The sequence below is a fragment of the Myotis brandtii genome, unplaced genomic scaffold (genome assembly GCF_000412655.1).
Source record: "Myotis brandtii unplaced genomic scaffold, ASM41265v1 scaffold304, whole genome shotgun sequence".
In the NCBI taxonomy this organism is placed as follows: domain Eukaryota; kingdom Metazoa; phylum Chordata; class Mammalia; order Chiroptera; family Vespertilionidae; genus Myotis; species Myotis brandtii.
The window spans coordinates 571,756-588,825 of record NW_005361607.1 but is presented as its reverse complement, the minus strand read 5'-3'; the positions used below and the strand labels follow the sequence as shown (position 1 = coordinate 588,825).

The following is a 17,070-nucleotide window of genomic DNA, read 5'->3' as shown; positions in this document are numbered from 1 at the left end:
TCAGCATTGGATGGGCCTTGTAAAGAGATGCTGAGATCTTCCATGATAATGACAAACCTCCAGGTGGATAGGGAGACTTCAACCTAGGCCTTGGTCTCATTTAACATAGGGATGCGAGCAAGAGGCTGACGATGACAGCAGGGGAGGTAGGTATGATTGTATCTCCATCATTGGGTGGTGTCAACGTCAGAGGAGCAGGGTGTTTGCTTGCAGATGGAAGAACAATAGCCTGGAAATGATCATGAGAGCCCTGGGAATATTGACACTCAAGCATATGCATAGGAAGTCTTAGTTTGTTTGTTTTTTTCCTTAATATGTTTTTATTCATTGTAGAGTGAGAAGAAGGGAGAGGAAGAGAGAGAGAGAGAAAGAGAGAGACAGACAGAGAGAGAGAGAGAGATGTGAGAAAGAAACATCGATCAGTTGCCTCCCAAACAAGCTCCGGCCTGGGATTGAACCTGCAAACCCGGATATGTGCCCTGGCCGGGGAATCCTTGCAGCCTTTCAGTGCATGGGACGACACGAACCAAGTGAGCCACACCAGCCAGGGCACGTATAGCTTTTGATAAACTTTCTGGGAAAATAAGGTTTGTTTCAGTTGGTAGGTAATTAGTAATAGTAATAATAATAATAGCTATCCTTCTAAGCATTAGTCCACACAGCAGGCCTATGAAATAGGTATTTAAGTCCCCCTTTTCAAAATGAATAAATTGAGGGACAGAGTATTAAGTGGCAGAGCTAGGATTTGAATCATGGCATGAATATCACAAAAGCCTTTGTTCCATAGTGTGTGGTTAAACGTACAGGTTCCAAATACGTGTGATTTCCTCATCTTTCATCAGGGACATAAAGTAGATAAAGTATTTAATACAGTGCTGGGCCATAGTAAGTACTCAGTAAATGTTAGCTACCATGATTATTGTTGTTGAGCGATTGCTGTTATTATTTCTGTTCCAGCTTACTGCAGTACTTTATGCCTTTTCAGACAGACAAGTGGGTAGGACCATTTATTTTCAAGCAACAGTAGATTATTAGATGGGTGATAGCTTGCAGTTTGGGAGTCTGTAATCTGTCTGATGCTTTTAGCAAGAATCCTTATTTTTGCTGCCCCCAGTGCCATGTTCTCTGTGACTGGATTGCAATGAAACTGTACTTTGCTGCAGAAACACAGTGGGGTATATTCCCTCGCAGAGTGGGCCTAATAAAACCCTAATGCAGTGTGCCATTGGGAGTCACTGGTTCCCTTGTTAACTGAGAGTTAATTTAAAAAAAGACGTGTGCATGAAACCCACAGGTTGTAGAGTTGGCAAAGCCTTTAGAAATAATTTAATCCAACCCCTTTGTTTTACTGATAAGGAAAGTGAGTCCCAGGGAGGGGAAGGGTCTCACTCAGGGTCATACAGCTGGCAGTAATTATCTTTCTAAAATTAATGTGAACAGTCTTTCCATATGTCAATGAATGCACCTTCCTACCCCTGTAAGCACAATATCATGACTATGATTGACTTTGTCTAACAGCGGAAAAAGCTAGCTTTAAGGGTCTTGCAGGGCTCTGAAGTCATCAGATCTCTAGTCACGCACTAGAGATCTTCCTGTTGGTTGTGCACTCCTCAAGGAATGGGCCTGCTCTTATTCGTGCGTTAAAGCACATTTCAAATCCTACCTCAGCCATTTACTGGTTTAGGCAAGTCACTTAACCTCTTTGAGCCTCTGTTTCCTTAGTCCAAATTAGGTAACAAGGCCTCTGTCGCCAAATGCTTGTGAGCATCAGATGAGGCAAGATGCAGATACATAGTGCATCTCCAGTGGGCCTTCAATAAGTTTGTACTTCCAGCTGATGTTTAACTAACACCGTGCTAAAAGCTTGGGCTACATCAAAAAATAAGAAAGCCAAGGACCCTGCCTCCATGGAAGGATGAGTAGAGGTGAGGAAGGAGACAATCAACAAGGATACAAGTGAACTAAGGATAGATGCTCAGGTCATGCTATGTACTATGAAGGGTAATAAAGACAAGAAAGTGAAATGATGGGAAAAAGAGTGTTTGGGAGAAGTGGACCATTTCAGCTAGGAGTGGCCAATGGTGGCCTCATAGCAATTATATTTGAAAAGGACCTAAATCATATAAAAAAGCTAGACAGTCAGAGGTCCAGGACAGGAGGGTTCCTGAGAGAAGCAGGAAGTCCCTGGGCAGGAGCAAGCTTGACATGTGCATGCAACCAACAGCAAGGTGGCCAGTGTATCTCTAGCATGTTGATCACAGTGAACAGGACATGATATGAGGTTGGAAACATTGTCACAAGCTCCATCTTGAAGTTCGAGGCTATCCTGCAAAATTTGAATTTCATTCAAGAACCAGTGGAAGTCCATTGTAGCTTTTAGAGATGAGAGACTCTTACAGAACCAAGTTCAAATGTTTGATCTCTGTCCCTGATTCCTGAAACCCGTGGAATCTCTGAAGGGAAAAGAGTGTATTTTATATACTGATGAGAAGAATGGTGGCCGGGGACCTTAGGTAGTAGCTTCATCATGGAGGTTGGTTGCCAGAAAGGCCAAGGCCTGATTAAAGAGAGGTTGGAACTTTCAGCGTCACCCCCTGACCACCAGGGAGGTAGAGGGGCTGGAGAGCGAGTGAATCACCAAAGCCGATAATTTAATCAGTCCTGCTTTGTCATGAAACCTCCATAAAAACCGCTGAGCCACAGGATTTGGAGAGCCTAGGGTGGTGCACCCCAGAGAGGGCATGGACACTCCACACCCCATAGCTTGTCCTATGTGTCTCTTTTATTTGACTGTTCCAGAGTTGTGTCCTTTAAAGTAAACTGGTAATAGTGAGCAAACTGCTTCCCTGAGTTCTGTGAGCCGTTCTAGTCATCAAATCTAAGATGGGAGAGCTGGTCATGGGAACCTCCTATTTATTAGTACAGCTGGTCCGGCAGAAGTATGGGAGGCCTGGGCTTGCTACTGACATCTGCAGTCTTGTGGGACTGAGTTCTTAAACCTGTGGAGTCTGATGCTACTCCAGGTAGTTAGTTTCCAAATTAAATTGATTGTAGGACAGCCAGTTGTCTGGAGATTTAGAGAATTGATTGGTCTGAGGAAAAACCCCCATACATTGGAGTCAGAAGTATTGTGGGTAAAAACATCCCAAAAGGATCAACTTTAACTCACCTCATTTACTGATTGATTCAACCAATATTTATGGATGGCCCATTCTGGCCAGGCTCAGTTCTTAGTGCAGTGAATGAATCAAATAAGAACCCCTGGCCACATGGAGCTTGCATGCTAATAAATATGCAAAATTTATGGAGTATTTACTTCCTGCTGGCTCTGTTCTGAGTGCCTTTACCTGAAGTAACTCACTTGATCCTACCAGTAGTCCTACAAGAGGCATACTATTATTATCTCCATCTTTAGGAAAGGAAACAGGCATAAAGAAGTTAAATAGTTTGTCCGTGATAATACAGCTAGTGACTGATACAGCCCAACTTTACCCCCTGGCAGTCTGTCTGATTCAGTCAGAGCCTATCATTTTGTCTCTCCCTGAAAGCCACCCTGAGGGGCCCTGACTACTATGAGAATGCCAGTTAGGGGACCAGTGGGAAGTGGTAGTCAGAGAGTCGGATACTGGGATTTTCAACAATGCTATGAGTAGATACTATTACTCCCACTTTATAAATGGGAAAACTGAGGCTTAGTTCACACATCCAGTAAGTAGCAGAGCCCAGATACTACCCTAATCCTTTTATTTCTGAAACTCAATATCTTTCCACTAGCATTTCCATTTCCTGCAGAATTCGAGAGCTTCCACTCCTTTATGATCAAGAGACTAATTTGAAGTATATTTTAGCATCAAGATTAGAAAACTGGGCATTTAAATTTCTATTCCCATTTGGTAGGCATATAAGTAAAAAATAAATAAAATGTGGATACAACAACATATATACTTAGACACATATAGGATGTTTTTTTCTTTTATCATTTTTAAATTGAAATATATTATGCATAAAGTGAAATATATAGATCTTAAATGTACAGTTTGATGAAATTTGAAATGTGTACCCCCATGTAATCAACACCCTAAACAAAATATATGCGTGTGTACGTAGGTAGGTAGGTGGGTAGATAGATGGGATTTAAAATTATAACGGAGGTGTTGAGTCTTCATATCATGATTAATGATGAAGACTTCTCCCACTCTTTCCTTTCTCTCATCCCTTCCTGCTTCTAAATTGACATTATTGTTTCCAGTGCACGGAGGTTGCACAGAATACCAGATGTGGGTCAAAAGATGACTGTGTCAAAAATAAAAACAAAATTAACTAAAAGAACAACTAGCCATTTTTTAGTGCTTGTTGGAGGAAAATCACACTGCTATCCTCTCTGTTTTTCTGTGGAGGGGTCATGTGCCTCAGCCCACACATTAGCATGTGAGCCTGTTGTTCCAGTAAAATGAGTCAGAGTTCCTCAAGAAGGCAGGTTCGTGTATCTCAGAGCTGTGTGTCAGCATCTCTGAAAAAGGTACAATGTATTGTATTGGCGTGTCACACACACACACACACACACACACACACACACACACACTCGTTCTCACACAAGAGATCCCACAGCTAACAAGCAGCAGAAGTGGGATTTGAACTCAAGCCTAGGGGACTCAAGCATGAGGCTTCCGAATCACAACAAGGTACAGGAAGGACCATGGGGCCTGTATGGAGGGCTAAGCAAAGGCCTGGAGTCAGAAATGGGCTTGAATTCTGCCTGTACTACATATTGCCTTTATGACCTTGGGTCAATTTTATACTGTTTACTTCCTTGATTCATAAAGTGAAGATAAATGATAACATCTGTGTCATAAAGTCATTTTGAGGATTAAAAAGGTCACGTACATAAAGCAATTAGCACACTGCGTGGCACAGAGTTAGGACTGGGGAGTGCTGGTTAAACTGGTAACACAGCAGTGGCCGTGGAAGTTGTCTGCTAAGTCAGTAGATGCCAGTAGATGTTTCTTTGGTCATACACCCTATCAGTTAAAAACATGTTGAGCTTGCGTCCTCAATACATGGAAACTTACTTAAGAATGGGCGTAGACGTGTTCTGTGCTTATGGATTCAATACACTATTAAAACAGGTGAAACACAGCTGTCTTCATGCTAACATTATGCAGGATTTTAAAGTGCACTGTACATCGAAGGCCAGGTATGTTTTTGATGATTGCTAAGTGCTTTTGTTTGTGCCTGTGTATCTATATCTCAGACAGTATTCTTGATAATTTTGATTTTTTTTTCCCCAGCTCTTATCTGACTAGGTCTTCATTGTTTTTACCTTATAGTATAAAGAGCTAGTACCAAATATAAAAGTATCTCCATTTTCTTCTTCGTTTTTTTTAATCCTCACCCAAGGATACGTTTATTGATTTTAGAGAGAGAAGAAGGGAGAGAAAGAAAGAAAGAGAGAGAGGCATCAATGTGAGAGAAACATCAACATTGATTGGTTTCCTCCCGTACACACCCTGACCAGGAATCAAATCTGCCACCTTTTGGTATATGGGATGATGCTCCAACCAACTGAGCCACCTGGCCAGGGCACCATTTTCTTATTTAGTTGAATCTGAATTATCAACATTACCTTTAATCCTTAGACTGAATCTTTTTCAGCCGGTTGCCCATTTTGTGAGGGTTACTTTAAATAAACTAGATATTCCCTATGACTCCCTAGGCCATGTAAAGAGCAGCACATAGCAAACCCTGGGAGCTGTGGACATAGAGGTGAGAGCTCCCACGCCCCTCTTCAGAAACTCACATCTTACCTGGCCCATGACTGTGTGATGTTTGGACCAACTAATGGATCTGCTGACAACCTGCATATTAAGGGCTGGCCAGGCTTAACTAACTTCCTTAGACTGAAAATCATATAAATGGCACTTCCAACCCTTTCTTCCGGAATCCTAATGCAACACCTTGAGCTCTCCCTGGAGTGCCTGCGGGCCATTTTAGGAACACCACTTAGGAGATCTTCATTGTCCCTGTTATGAAAGCCTTTTCCTTTTCCTTTAGCTACTGAGCTATCAGGAACCAAGTGCCTGTAAGTGAGGGTCACCTGGGCATGAGACCTACGATGACCTCACTCCTCCCTATGGGAGCTCACAGTCTAGCTCCCACGGTCCCAGGTCCTGGTTGTTCCCTGTAGATCATGTCTCTGGACACTGCCAAGCTGTGGTGCCCTTTGGTGCCTAGGTCTAGACTCCCCCATAGTCTCCCCAAGTCTTAAGGCTGCTGTTCCCCTTCCCCGGGGGAGGGCTAGAAGATCCCGGATCCTCCCCTCCCCAAGTTAATGTGCCTGCCACTTGGGAATCCCCACCTTCTCCATGGGTGCTGAGAGCCCCTTCCTTTCCTTAACTTCATTTCCCTGGGTAACTCACCCCAGGGTAGCCTAAAGCCCTTCGGTAGCTCCCAAACCAGGCCACAGTGCATGAGAACTGGGTGTTTCCCGCACCCACACAGGCCTGGTGATCGCCAACGCTGCTCCCAGAAGTGGTGAGCCCTGTGTGCAAACTGGTAGCTGGGCCCTGACCAGGCGGGGAAGGGTCAAACCCCATGAATGCCTCCTTTCATGGCCGCGGGACAGGGCCCCTATTTTCCCCACAGAGACCCTCCACTCGCTTTCAGAAGTAACGATCAAATGTGAACTTTCATGGTTTATTTATAGCTCTGCCTTAGAGAGAGAAAGAAAAGAAGTGATTAAAATGCGATTTTACCAAATATTTTGTTTTTAAAAAGCTCCCATTGTGTGGGCAGAAAGGAAAGAGAAAAGTCACTGCATTCATTGTGCTGTCTAGACTCTCAAACAAAGAGGGTAGCGTGCTGCACATTAAGATTGTCCGGCTCCTGCCTGCTGACAAAAAGTATGAATTTTGAGGCCAACTTCAAATAGACCCCTTTGAACAGAAATATATTGTGGGGGGTGGCTATATTTAGCGCGTGTCAGCATTTCCATAATAACTCCGTATTGTTATGCTGTGGTAATTTCCAGATTTATTGCAGCCAGTGGGTTCGTGAGGTTTCAGTTTTATGTTAATTATTTGGAGAAATTAGAAAACTCAGCAGTGCTATTTCTGATGACAGCGCTGATTCTCTGGGCGTTCTCCTTTCTGTGTCAAAGACCCACAGTGAGCCCTGCCTCCCAGGAGAGAGGAGGCTGAGCACCAGTCACTTTGACTGCCCATAAGCATAACTTTCCATTTTTTAGAATGCAGTATTTTTTTTTCCTTACAATTATCAAATCAGTATATGCCATGGTAGAAAATTTCAAAAACACACAAAAAAAGAACAAGAAAAAGAAATGTCACGTGCTCTTGAACCTGTTCACATTTTAATACACGTTGACCCAGTGTTTATTGTGCCTACATATGTAACTTGCACTTAGAACAAACAAACTTCTTGAGATAGAATTGAGGGACAAGTATTTTTTACTCCCACGGCTCCTTTATGTTTTTGCAGCTATGTTTTCTCTGCCCCGGTTAGAAATTCTGATAGTTGCACTAGTTTCTTAGATACGTACAAAGTCACTTGGATAATACAAGTTTGATGGTCTCTTAAGTTGTAAGACGTAGCCAAAATTCAGAAATGAGAATATAAAGAAATATATTGTCATCATCATTTCCATTTTCATCTGGAGATATGACCTGTCTGCACTCCTTCAGCTGATCTGCTGCGGGAGAGAAGGGGGCTGCGGTCAGCCTTCCTTCCTCATTCACTTTGTTCCCAGCACATTCGCTTTTTTTCTGATTCCTCGGAGGTGCTTGGAGGGGTCCGGGAAGAGAGGTTGGGCATGTAGGAAAGTTCTTATCTAATCAGCATTGTCCTGAATGGTCTGCATGCTCTCTTAGCCTAATGGGTGTTTATAGGCTCTGTCATAGATTTTGTTGGAGGACCTCCGCTTCCGGAAACCTCTCACTTACATTATCTTGTCTTGGTTAATGCCACTCTGTTCTAGTATTTGCTTCTCTTCTCCTAATTCCTTAGAAATCCAGTAGATCTCTCAAGCTGACTCTGCCCCATTAGGTATTTATGTTGGATGGGACCTAAGACAGCCCATGGCAGCCTCTCACAGCGAGCTACGGGGTCTGTGCACAGTCAGCCTTTTGGAGTCTGACAAATAGTGACTGTGCTGGCTGACCGGGTGCAACCTGCCCTCCACTTCTGCGCTGACGTGCCTGCCAGCGCTGCCTTCCAACAGGAGCCACACTCATTCCAGGGTTCCACCACCTCGGGGGCAGACCACGTCCCTGTTGGTCTCGGTGAAGCCTGCTCTCCTGACTTGTGAGGGGGACACTCCTCTTACCCCTCCCCTAGAATGAGGCCTGATGCACAATAAACCCACAGTTGTCTCCTAAAAATCCAGCTCTTCTCCTGACCCTCCATGTGGATGAAAGATTTAAGAGTTGATTCATGGGTCCTCAACCACCCCTTTTGCAAATCCTTCAGGGTGGTCTGTTTGCAGCTCACGCTGGTATCTTATATCTGGCATCCTTAGATCTCAGCCAAATCTTCCATTTTAAGTGTTCTCTCACATGTCTGATCCTTGAGTTCATTCATCTCATACGTTCGCCGAATGTGTGCACTGTCCCAGATGCTGAGTTTGGCAGCAGAAATAATTATAGCAGCTCGTGTCTTAAGGAGCTCACTGTCTAGCTGGGGAGATGGATGTGCTAAGAAGAAATTGCGGTGCCGTGTCATACACGCTCTGATGGCTGGCAGCACAAGCCGCTGTGGGAGCAAAAAACACCATCTAGGAGGGAGGCAGGCAGGCAGCAGGATGAGTTAGAAAAATTCTTCTCTGTGGAGTAGATACCTGAGCTGAGTTCAGTGCTTAAGTCTGTACTTTTTTGAAAAAAAGTTACCTCTTTTTAAACTTTTGAAGTCTCTATTGCTGGTGTTTGTTTCTTAGTAATTTATTTTAAAAATAAGCAGAGGTGATATGAAGAGAGGAAGAGAGAGTTCCAGGCCTGCCTTTTGTCCACAGGAAGGGAAGTGACATTTATGGGGCACCTACTATGGTGCAGGTTTCCTGATCCCGCCCAGGAAGGCAGTCCTGGAGTGTGGTCTGCAGCTGAGCCCAGCCTGGGGAAGCTGGCCATGGGGTGGCCCAGGCCGTCTTAGCAAGACACAGGGATTCTGTCAGGGAGTCAGAACTACGCCTGGGAAGGAAAACGTCCTGACACACGCTGGGTGGGCAGAGCTCTTCAAACATCCTCCTGGAGTGGAATGCCAGCGACCTCACTACGATGTGTTTGATGTTTGCCCCTTCACAAAAAGGCCCCGGACTGCCCTTTTTTAGTTTTTATCCTTTCGCCATGATTTCGTTTTCAATAATTTTTTATAACTTTTAAAATCTCCTCCTTACTGAAGGCTGCCATTTCTTTTCTGCTGTCCATGTGCTTGCTGCTCTGAGCATCCCTGATCTCCCCCACTGTGTACTTTTTAATCCGTTGAGGGCAGGTAACTAGTTCAGAACGTTCTTGCCGTTCTTGGGGAAGAGTTGGTAGAGCATCCTTGCCGGAGTGGAAATGTGTGTAAGTGATGAGCAGAGGAAGAAGCCTTCACGTTTCCTAACCCTGAATAACCATTAAAAGGAAGTTTGTCTGCTTCCAACCTCATGTTTACCACACTATTGTGATCATGGTAAACGTCTTTTCCATTCTGTGGGAGCTGCTTGATGGGACCCGTGCGTTCTTTCTCTCTGTATTCCATGTACACACACTGAGTGCTGTGCTTGGCACATGGAAGGGGCTCGATACCTTTTATGAATATTCTAGGTGCTGAGATTAAGAAGCAAACAGAAAAGCCCCTGGCCTCCTGTAGTTACACTCTGGTTAGGGCAGGGAGTGGAGAAGGCAGGTAAGGAACCCATGAACCAGTGCATCCATGGCACGTGAGAAGGGCAGTAATGGTAAATAATAAGTGTGTGAGCGAGTGTGTGTGTAAAATTCACAGGGAGGTGGCAAGGATGGGCAGGGGCCACTTGGATATGTTCTGAAGATACACAGGGTCCCTGACATTCTGTGTGGTAGTCAGCTTTTTACGTTTTTTCCTCCCCTGGTAGCATGTGAGTTTCTCCAGGACAAAGAGAATGTCTTATGCAAATCTGTGTCCCTAGCACAGTGACAGCTACATAGTGAGTAATTAATAAACATACGGAATAATAAGCTGTACATATGTGACCCCGAGTGACCACATCCTTAACAATAAGGCCTCAGCAGCTGCTTCTAAGACAGGGCCTCTTCTGAGGATCTGTGTCGTGCTATTGCTCGCAATCTCCCTAGTCAAGTCTGCTGGACTCCAAAGTGTGGGTTCACACCATCCCCCTGACTTTGCCATAGCTTTCATGGCATTGGAAGACTGCCCGAAGAAACGGAACCATTTCAGTCCTACCATGGAGCCAACACCATCTATGGTTGACGTTGATGCTGTACACACCAGACAGGTCCACCCAGACGCTGTCCCTGGCTGCCTGTTGATTGTTCCCTTGTAAATACAAGAGTGTCCTAAAGTCAGAGTCCAGAACTCAAGTTGAGTGGCCTCAGCCCAGAGGCCCATGTCTGTACTCTGACTTCAAAGACTGCTGGGGGGAAAGCCCAAGGTGAACTGAAGAGGCCTTAAATAGTTTATCCCCCTGTACAGGGGCCAGGTGGGTTCTAGTCAGTTATTGTCGTCCTGAGTTAAGGGGACAATGTGCTCAGTGGCTTATTATGTTGCATCTTAAGCCCAGGTGTCCAGGCACTGGGAAGGAGAAGTCATTGTCTCCCACCCTTCCCTGCGAGCGTCACAACAGCTTCACCTTCTGGGCTGTTTATGCCCTGAAGGCCTCAATATTCAGCCCTTTATTAAGCCCAGGCTGTGTGCTCATAGGTGTAACTTTTAGTGTTTACTGGGGTTTTATTCCCATTACCAGAGAAAATAAGGTGGGGGGTGGGTGGGAAGGACTAACTGAATATCTTAAGGAGAAATGAATTCTAGTTAGAATCCCTTGCCTGGGACAAGCCTCACTTTGGGTTCAGCTTTCCAACTCCATGTTCTCTTTTGCAGGAGGCAATGGCAAGAATGAGCAAAGTTGGGAGAGTTGTGTTTCCCAGACTCGAGGATAAAAGGTAAGTTATGTTTTATATGCACAATGCTCAGGAACGAGAGCATGTAAACACGCAGCTCTAGGGCTGGAACAAGCCTTGGCAGTCAGGTAACCCAGTCCTTTCCTCCAATAGTTGGTAAAACTAAGTCCCAGAGAGCTAGAGTCACTTTCAGTTACCTCCAGTCACGAGGTAGGGCCAGACCTGGGGGTCAGATACAAACTTCTGAACGTCAGGCCAATGCTCTTTTGTCTAGGTCAGTGGTCGGCAAACTCATTAGTCAACAGTACAACGATTGAAATTTCTTTTGAGAGCCAAATTTTTTAAACTTAAACTATATAGGTAGGTACATTGTTATTAACTTAATTAGGGTACTCCTAAGGCTTAGGAAGAGCCACACTCAAGGGGCCAAAGAGCCGCATGTGGCTCGCGAGCCGCAGTTTGCCAACCACGGGTCTAGGTCATTAGCAGCAAATCTGCCCTTCTCGGTTCTAAAACATGGATCTCTTATATCTCTGTCAAAAGACACAGTAGCATCTGTCCATTCTTTTATCCTTTGCATCACTTGGCATTGAAGGCTACATCATGACCTTGATCAGTACTTTAACCCCAGTCGCAAACCACTAATTTATTGAGCTTCTACTTTAAGGCATTATGCTCATTAGCCATAGCTTTAGAGGGGAATAAGACACAATCTTATTTATGCACAAAGATCATTTCAGAACAAAGGGTAAGTTCTACACAGTTGTCCAAGGAATTAAGGAATGGGACCCTGGGGGTGAGAGGAGGTTAGGTCTTAGCTGACTTTAAATGCTTGAAAGAAATCGTTAGATGAACAAGACAGGGAAGGACATTCTTGGTAGAGGGAATAACATGCAAAGTAATAAAGGTGAGAGCAGCATGGTATGTCAGCTAACTCCTATAAACACATAATTCTGAAATGCACTGTATGAGATGGGGAATGTCAGGCTGTGAACCTGGGCGTCAGGGAGTAGGCAGGCTCATGCCCTGGGGAGTCTGAGGCCCTGCTAAAGACCTCAGGCTTCTCCTGCAGGCAGAATTGAGATGCTGAATGGACCTGGTCAGATGCAGAGTTTAGAAAGATCCCCCTTAGAGGATGAATTGGAGGCCCTAAGGGTAGAAGCAGAGATCAGGTGGAAGGCTTCATCAGTAATCCAGGTGAGAGATAAAAAGACCTTAGTCACTGGTAGTGAGTTTAAAGATAAATAGCCCTGGCTGGGTGCCTCAGTTGGTTGGAGCATCGCCCCATACACAAAAAGGTTGTGAGTTCGATTCCAGGTCAGGGCCCATACCTAGGTTGTGGGTTCAATCCCCAATCATTGGGGTGCTTACAGGAAGCAACCAACTCTCTCTCTCTCTCTCTCTCTCTCTCTCTCTCTCTCTCTCTTTCTCATCATGAGCATGTCCTGCTCAGGTGAGGATTAACAAGAGGAAAAAGAAAACTAATGGACAGTTGTGCAGAGACCTTTTATAATTTGGGGGAAGTATTTGAGATTGAGACATAAAAGCAAATTTCACCTTGTGTAATGGACAGGCAAAGGTGCTGATCCCACCAAAGCACGGTCAGTATTTACAAAGTAATCCATTTTATTTTTCTTTCTTTCTTTTTAATTTTTACCCAAGAATATTTCTCCATTGACTTTTAGAGAGAGTGGAAGGAGGGAAGGGAAGAGACAGAGAGAGAAACATGGATGTGAGAGAGTATTTTTATTTTCTTAAAGGTCTCCAAATGGAGTTGTGCTGTTAACACTCCAAATATAAACCCCTCTCTAAATACAGGCCTGAGAGAACCTAACGTTGGGGAGCTCAACTCAGGAACAATGAGAGATCAGAGTTTCCAATATAGGAGAACCATGGGCTAGCAGCATCCTTTTGTTGAAATTAGAAACATTAATCTTTCCCGTCTCTTCACTGACCCTCCCACAACTTTAGAGGGAAGTCTGTTTTTTGTTTTTGTTTTTGCTTTAATATGTATTTATTGATTTCAAAGAGGAGGGGACAGGGAGAGAGATATAGAAACATCAATGATGAGAGAGAATCACTGATGATCAACTGCCTCCTACACACCCGCAACTGGGGATTGAGCCTGCAACCCAGGCATGTGCCCTTGACCAGAATCAAACCCAGGACCCTTCAATTCACAGGCCTATGCTTTACCCACTGAACCAAACCAGCTAGGACAAGAAGTCTGTCTTTAAATTCTCGCAGTAAATCCATGTGCTCCTTTTGCAAAGAATCTTTAGCTTCTGGCTGTCAGCTGGGAAACTGCCTATGACACAGTGCTCTGGCACCATCTGCAGGCTGTCTGAAGATTTGCAAGTAGAAAGCGAGCCAGTTTCCCTTGAGCAACTTCAGACATCTCCCTCCTCCTTGACTAAAATCACATTCTTTTATATAGGGAACATGTACTTAAGGTCTGTACCACACAGGAGCAGCTGAATGAGTGTAGAGAATTTGGAAGAGATGGGATTCGCTTCATTTTAAAAGTCAGCATCACAAAAAGTATTATTTAGTGACTATGGTTCAATATATCGTTTAAGAGGATCCCAGATCTTGTCCATATTTACCTGTGGTCTTAGAGCAGTCCCTTACAAGTGCCTGAGAATATTTTGTTCCTCAAAAGGCATCATGAACAGAATAAAAAAGCATCCCACAGAATTAGAGAAAATATTTGCCTATCATATATCTGATAAGGGATTAATATCCAGAATATCTAGAGAACTCCTAAAACTCAACAACAAAACAAACAACTCATAGGCAAACGGCTCAGCCAGTGTGGCTCAGTGGATTGAGCATTGACCCATGCACCAAGAGATCACGCTGGTTCAATTCCCAGTCAGGGCACATGCCCTGATAGCAGGCTCGATTCCCAGTAGGGGGTGTGCAGGAGGCAGCCGATCAATGATTCTCTCTCATCATTAATGTTTCTATCTCTCTCCTCCTTCTTCCTTCCTCTCTCTGAAATCAATAAAAACATATTTAAAAAATAGGCAAAGGACTTGAATAGACGTTTTTCCAAAGAAGATATGTAAATGGCCTATGAAGACATGAAAAGATGTTCGGTACCTCCAATTATTGGGAAAATGCAAATCAGAAATATAATGAGATATCATCTCATACCCATTATGATAGGAACTATCAAAATATATGTATATATGCCAACTGTTGACGAGGATTTGGGGCAATTGGAACCTTTTTGGTAGAAATGAAAATGGTTCCGCCACTGTAGAAAATAGTGTGGTGGTTCCTCAAGAATTAAAAATAGAATTACCATATTGTTCAGAAATTCCAGTTCTGGGTTTATACCCCAAAGAACTGAAAGCAGGGGCTCAATGAGATATTTGTACACCCATATTCATAGCAGCATAATTCACAGTAGCTAAAATAGAGAAGCAACCCAAGTGTCCATCAATGGATGAATGGGTATACAAAATATGGTATATACATACAATGTAATATCACTCATTTTTAAAAAGGAAGGATAGTCTGACATATGCCACAATATGGATGAACCTTGAGTATATTATTTTAGATGAAATAAACCGGTCACAAAAAGACAGATATTATATGATTCCACTTATATGAAATAATTAGAACAGTCAAAATTATAGAGAGAGGAAGTAGAATGTGATTGCCAGGGGTTGGGGAGAGCAGGAAATGGGGAGTTATTGTTTAATAGGTATAGAGTTTCAGTTTTGAAGATGAAAAGAGTTCAGTGGATGGGTGGTGGTTATGGTTGTACAATAATGGGAATGTTCTTAATGCCACTAAACTGTACACTTAAAAATGGTTAAAATGGGCAAATTTCATGTTATGTGGATTTCACACACAAAATAAAGAAGAAAAAGCACAGGTGGGAAAACAATGGTTTGGACCTCAGCTTCCCATTGTAAAAAAAAAAAGAAAAGGAAAAACATCCATCTCTTGGTGTTCTAAGATAATAAAAGTATTTCAGAACATTCATTCACATTTCTTAGTACTTGATAGCTCATGGAGTATTTCATATTTTCTTGTTTCAAACTGTTATCACCCTCTTTTTAAAGCAGGGAAATTGAGACTCAGACAATTATAAAAAGTTGCCCAAAGTCACCCCAGTTCCTCTGCCTGCAAAGCTGGTGTCTTCCCCACTGTACAAAATGAGGCCAATAAAGTTGCTGCAGAGTTATCAGCATTAGAATTATACATGAGATGGGTTACTGGGCCAACCTCTCTTCTAGCAATTTTGAGATCCCCAAGTTAGGAAGTTCATCTCAGAGAGTGAAAGAATTGCTTAGCATTAAAATATTGAATATCATTAAAAGGATAAAATTGCCATCCCCAACATCATTATGTAATTAATGATTTGGAAACCCTCAGAGTGGGTTTTAGTAGAACCTACATACAACTAGATTAGTGATAATATTGGAAAGTTAATTTTTTAATTTTCAAATACATTTTTATTGATTTCAGAGAGAAAGGGAGAGGGAGAGAGAGATAGAAAAATCAATGATGAGAGAGAATCATTGATTGGCTGCCTCCTGCACGCCCCACACTGGGGATCAAGCCCACAACCCAGGCATGTGCCCTGACTGGGAATTGAGCCTTGACCTCCTAGGTCAGCCGTGGGCAAACTATCACTGAACAGCCACACCGGCCAGGCTAGAATGTTAATTTTTTTTTTAAGTAGTCACTATAACTATCACTGGTACCACTTCCTGTGAGCCAGGCAGTAGTCTAAGTGCTTTTCATAGGTTACCTCATTTAATTCACACTGCTGCTCTTCAGGTAGGCCCTATAATTACTCTCATTTCGCCCGGGCATGTGCCCTGACTGGGAATCGAGCCTTGACCTCCTAGGTCATAGGTTGACACTCAAACACTGAACAGCCACACCGGCCAGGCTAGAATGTTAATTTTTTTTTTAAGTAGTCACTATAACTATCACTGGTACCACTTCCTGTGAGCCAGGCAGTAGGCTAAGTGCTTTTCATTGGTTACCTCATTTAATTCACACTGCAGCTCTTCAGGTAGGCCCTATAATTACTCTCATTTCCAAATAGGGAAATTTAGGCACAAAAGGATTAAGTACCATATCCAAGGTCACACAGCGAGTAAAGTCCAAGCTGTGATTCAAACCGAGGCTTTTGAGCCCAGCTCCTAAAGCTGTGTTTGGTCCCGGCACAGCTCCTGAGTGACCCTAAAGTTTAAGGTAGAAATGCCTGTGGGGAGGGGACTCCTGTTAGTCTCATCAGCATGTTGACAAGTAGAAGTTCCAGGGCTATTCTTACAATCTCTTCCCCCCAATTCACGAGCTTGCACCAATGTTCCCTCATGAAGACTTCCTTTCAGAGCACTCCAAGACACACTAACCTGGCTTCATCAACCCTTTGCCCCCGATCAGCTCCTCCCAGGAGGGAGGAGTAAGGACAGAGTGCAAGTCTTCAAGCTGCCTTGTCTCTCTCAGGACTGGGCTGCCCTGCCATCTGACTCATGGCCAACCCCAAGTTCTGACAGGTCTCCCTGAAGAGTCAGCTGGAGAGTACTGGAGGGCAAGGTCCTCTGTGGGACGCCTGCAGGAAAGGCGTGAGTCTCGTGATTCTAGGGCTCCACTCCCAGATAGAGCAGTCTGCAGAGGAAATGTAGGCATGGAATCCGCAAAGAGTGATTAAAACGTTTCCTCTTGTCCCAGGTGAGGCTGTGGTTTTAACCCAGTCATCCAACCTGGGACTAGTCATGTACGAAGTATGTATTGAAGCTGGGAATGTGAATGGAGCTGTGTTCAGCCTGTACATCACAGAGGAGGCTTTCAGTCGGACAGACCTGAGTGTGAATCCCAGCCCTGCTGATTTTTATTTATACTACTTTATTTTTTGTGTTTTGTTATTTTTTTAAAGAAGTCCCTGGGTTTTGTGTGTGTGTGTGTGTGTGTGTGTGTGTGTGTGTGTGTGTGT

General features: G+C 43.8%; 1 protein-coding gene across 7 annotated transcripts in view; it reads left to right on the top strand.

Moving 5' to 3' along the window:
- FGGY (FGGY carbohydrate kinase domain containing) overlaps window positions 1–17,070 on the top strand; it is a 412,417-nt gene that overhangs the window by 392,446 nt on the left and 2,901 nt on the right. For all 7 annotated transcript variants that reach the window (XM_014542556.1, XM_014542559.1, XM_005869840.2 and 4 more), the window contains one exon: window positions 11,083–11,144. In XM_014542556.1, the coding sequence (XP_014398042.1) occupies window positions 11,083–11,144 (62 nt within the window). The remainder of the gene's footprint in view (window positions 1–11,082; window positions 11,145–17,070) is intronic.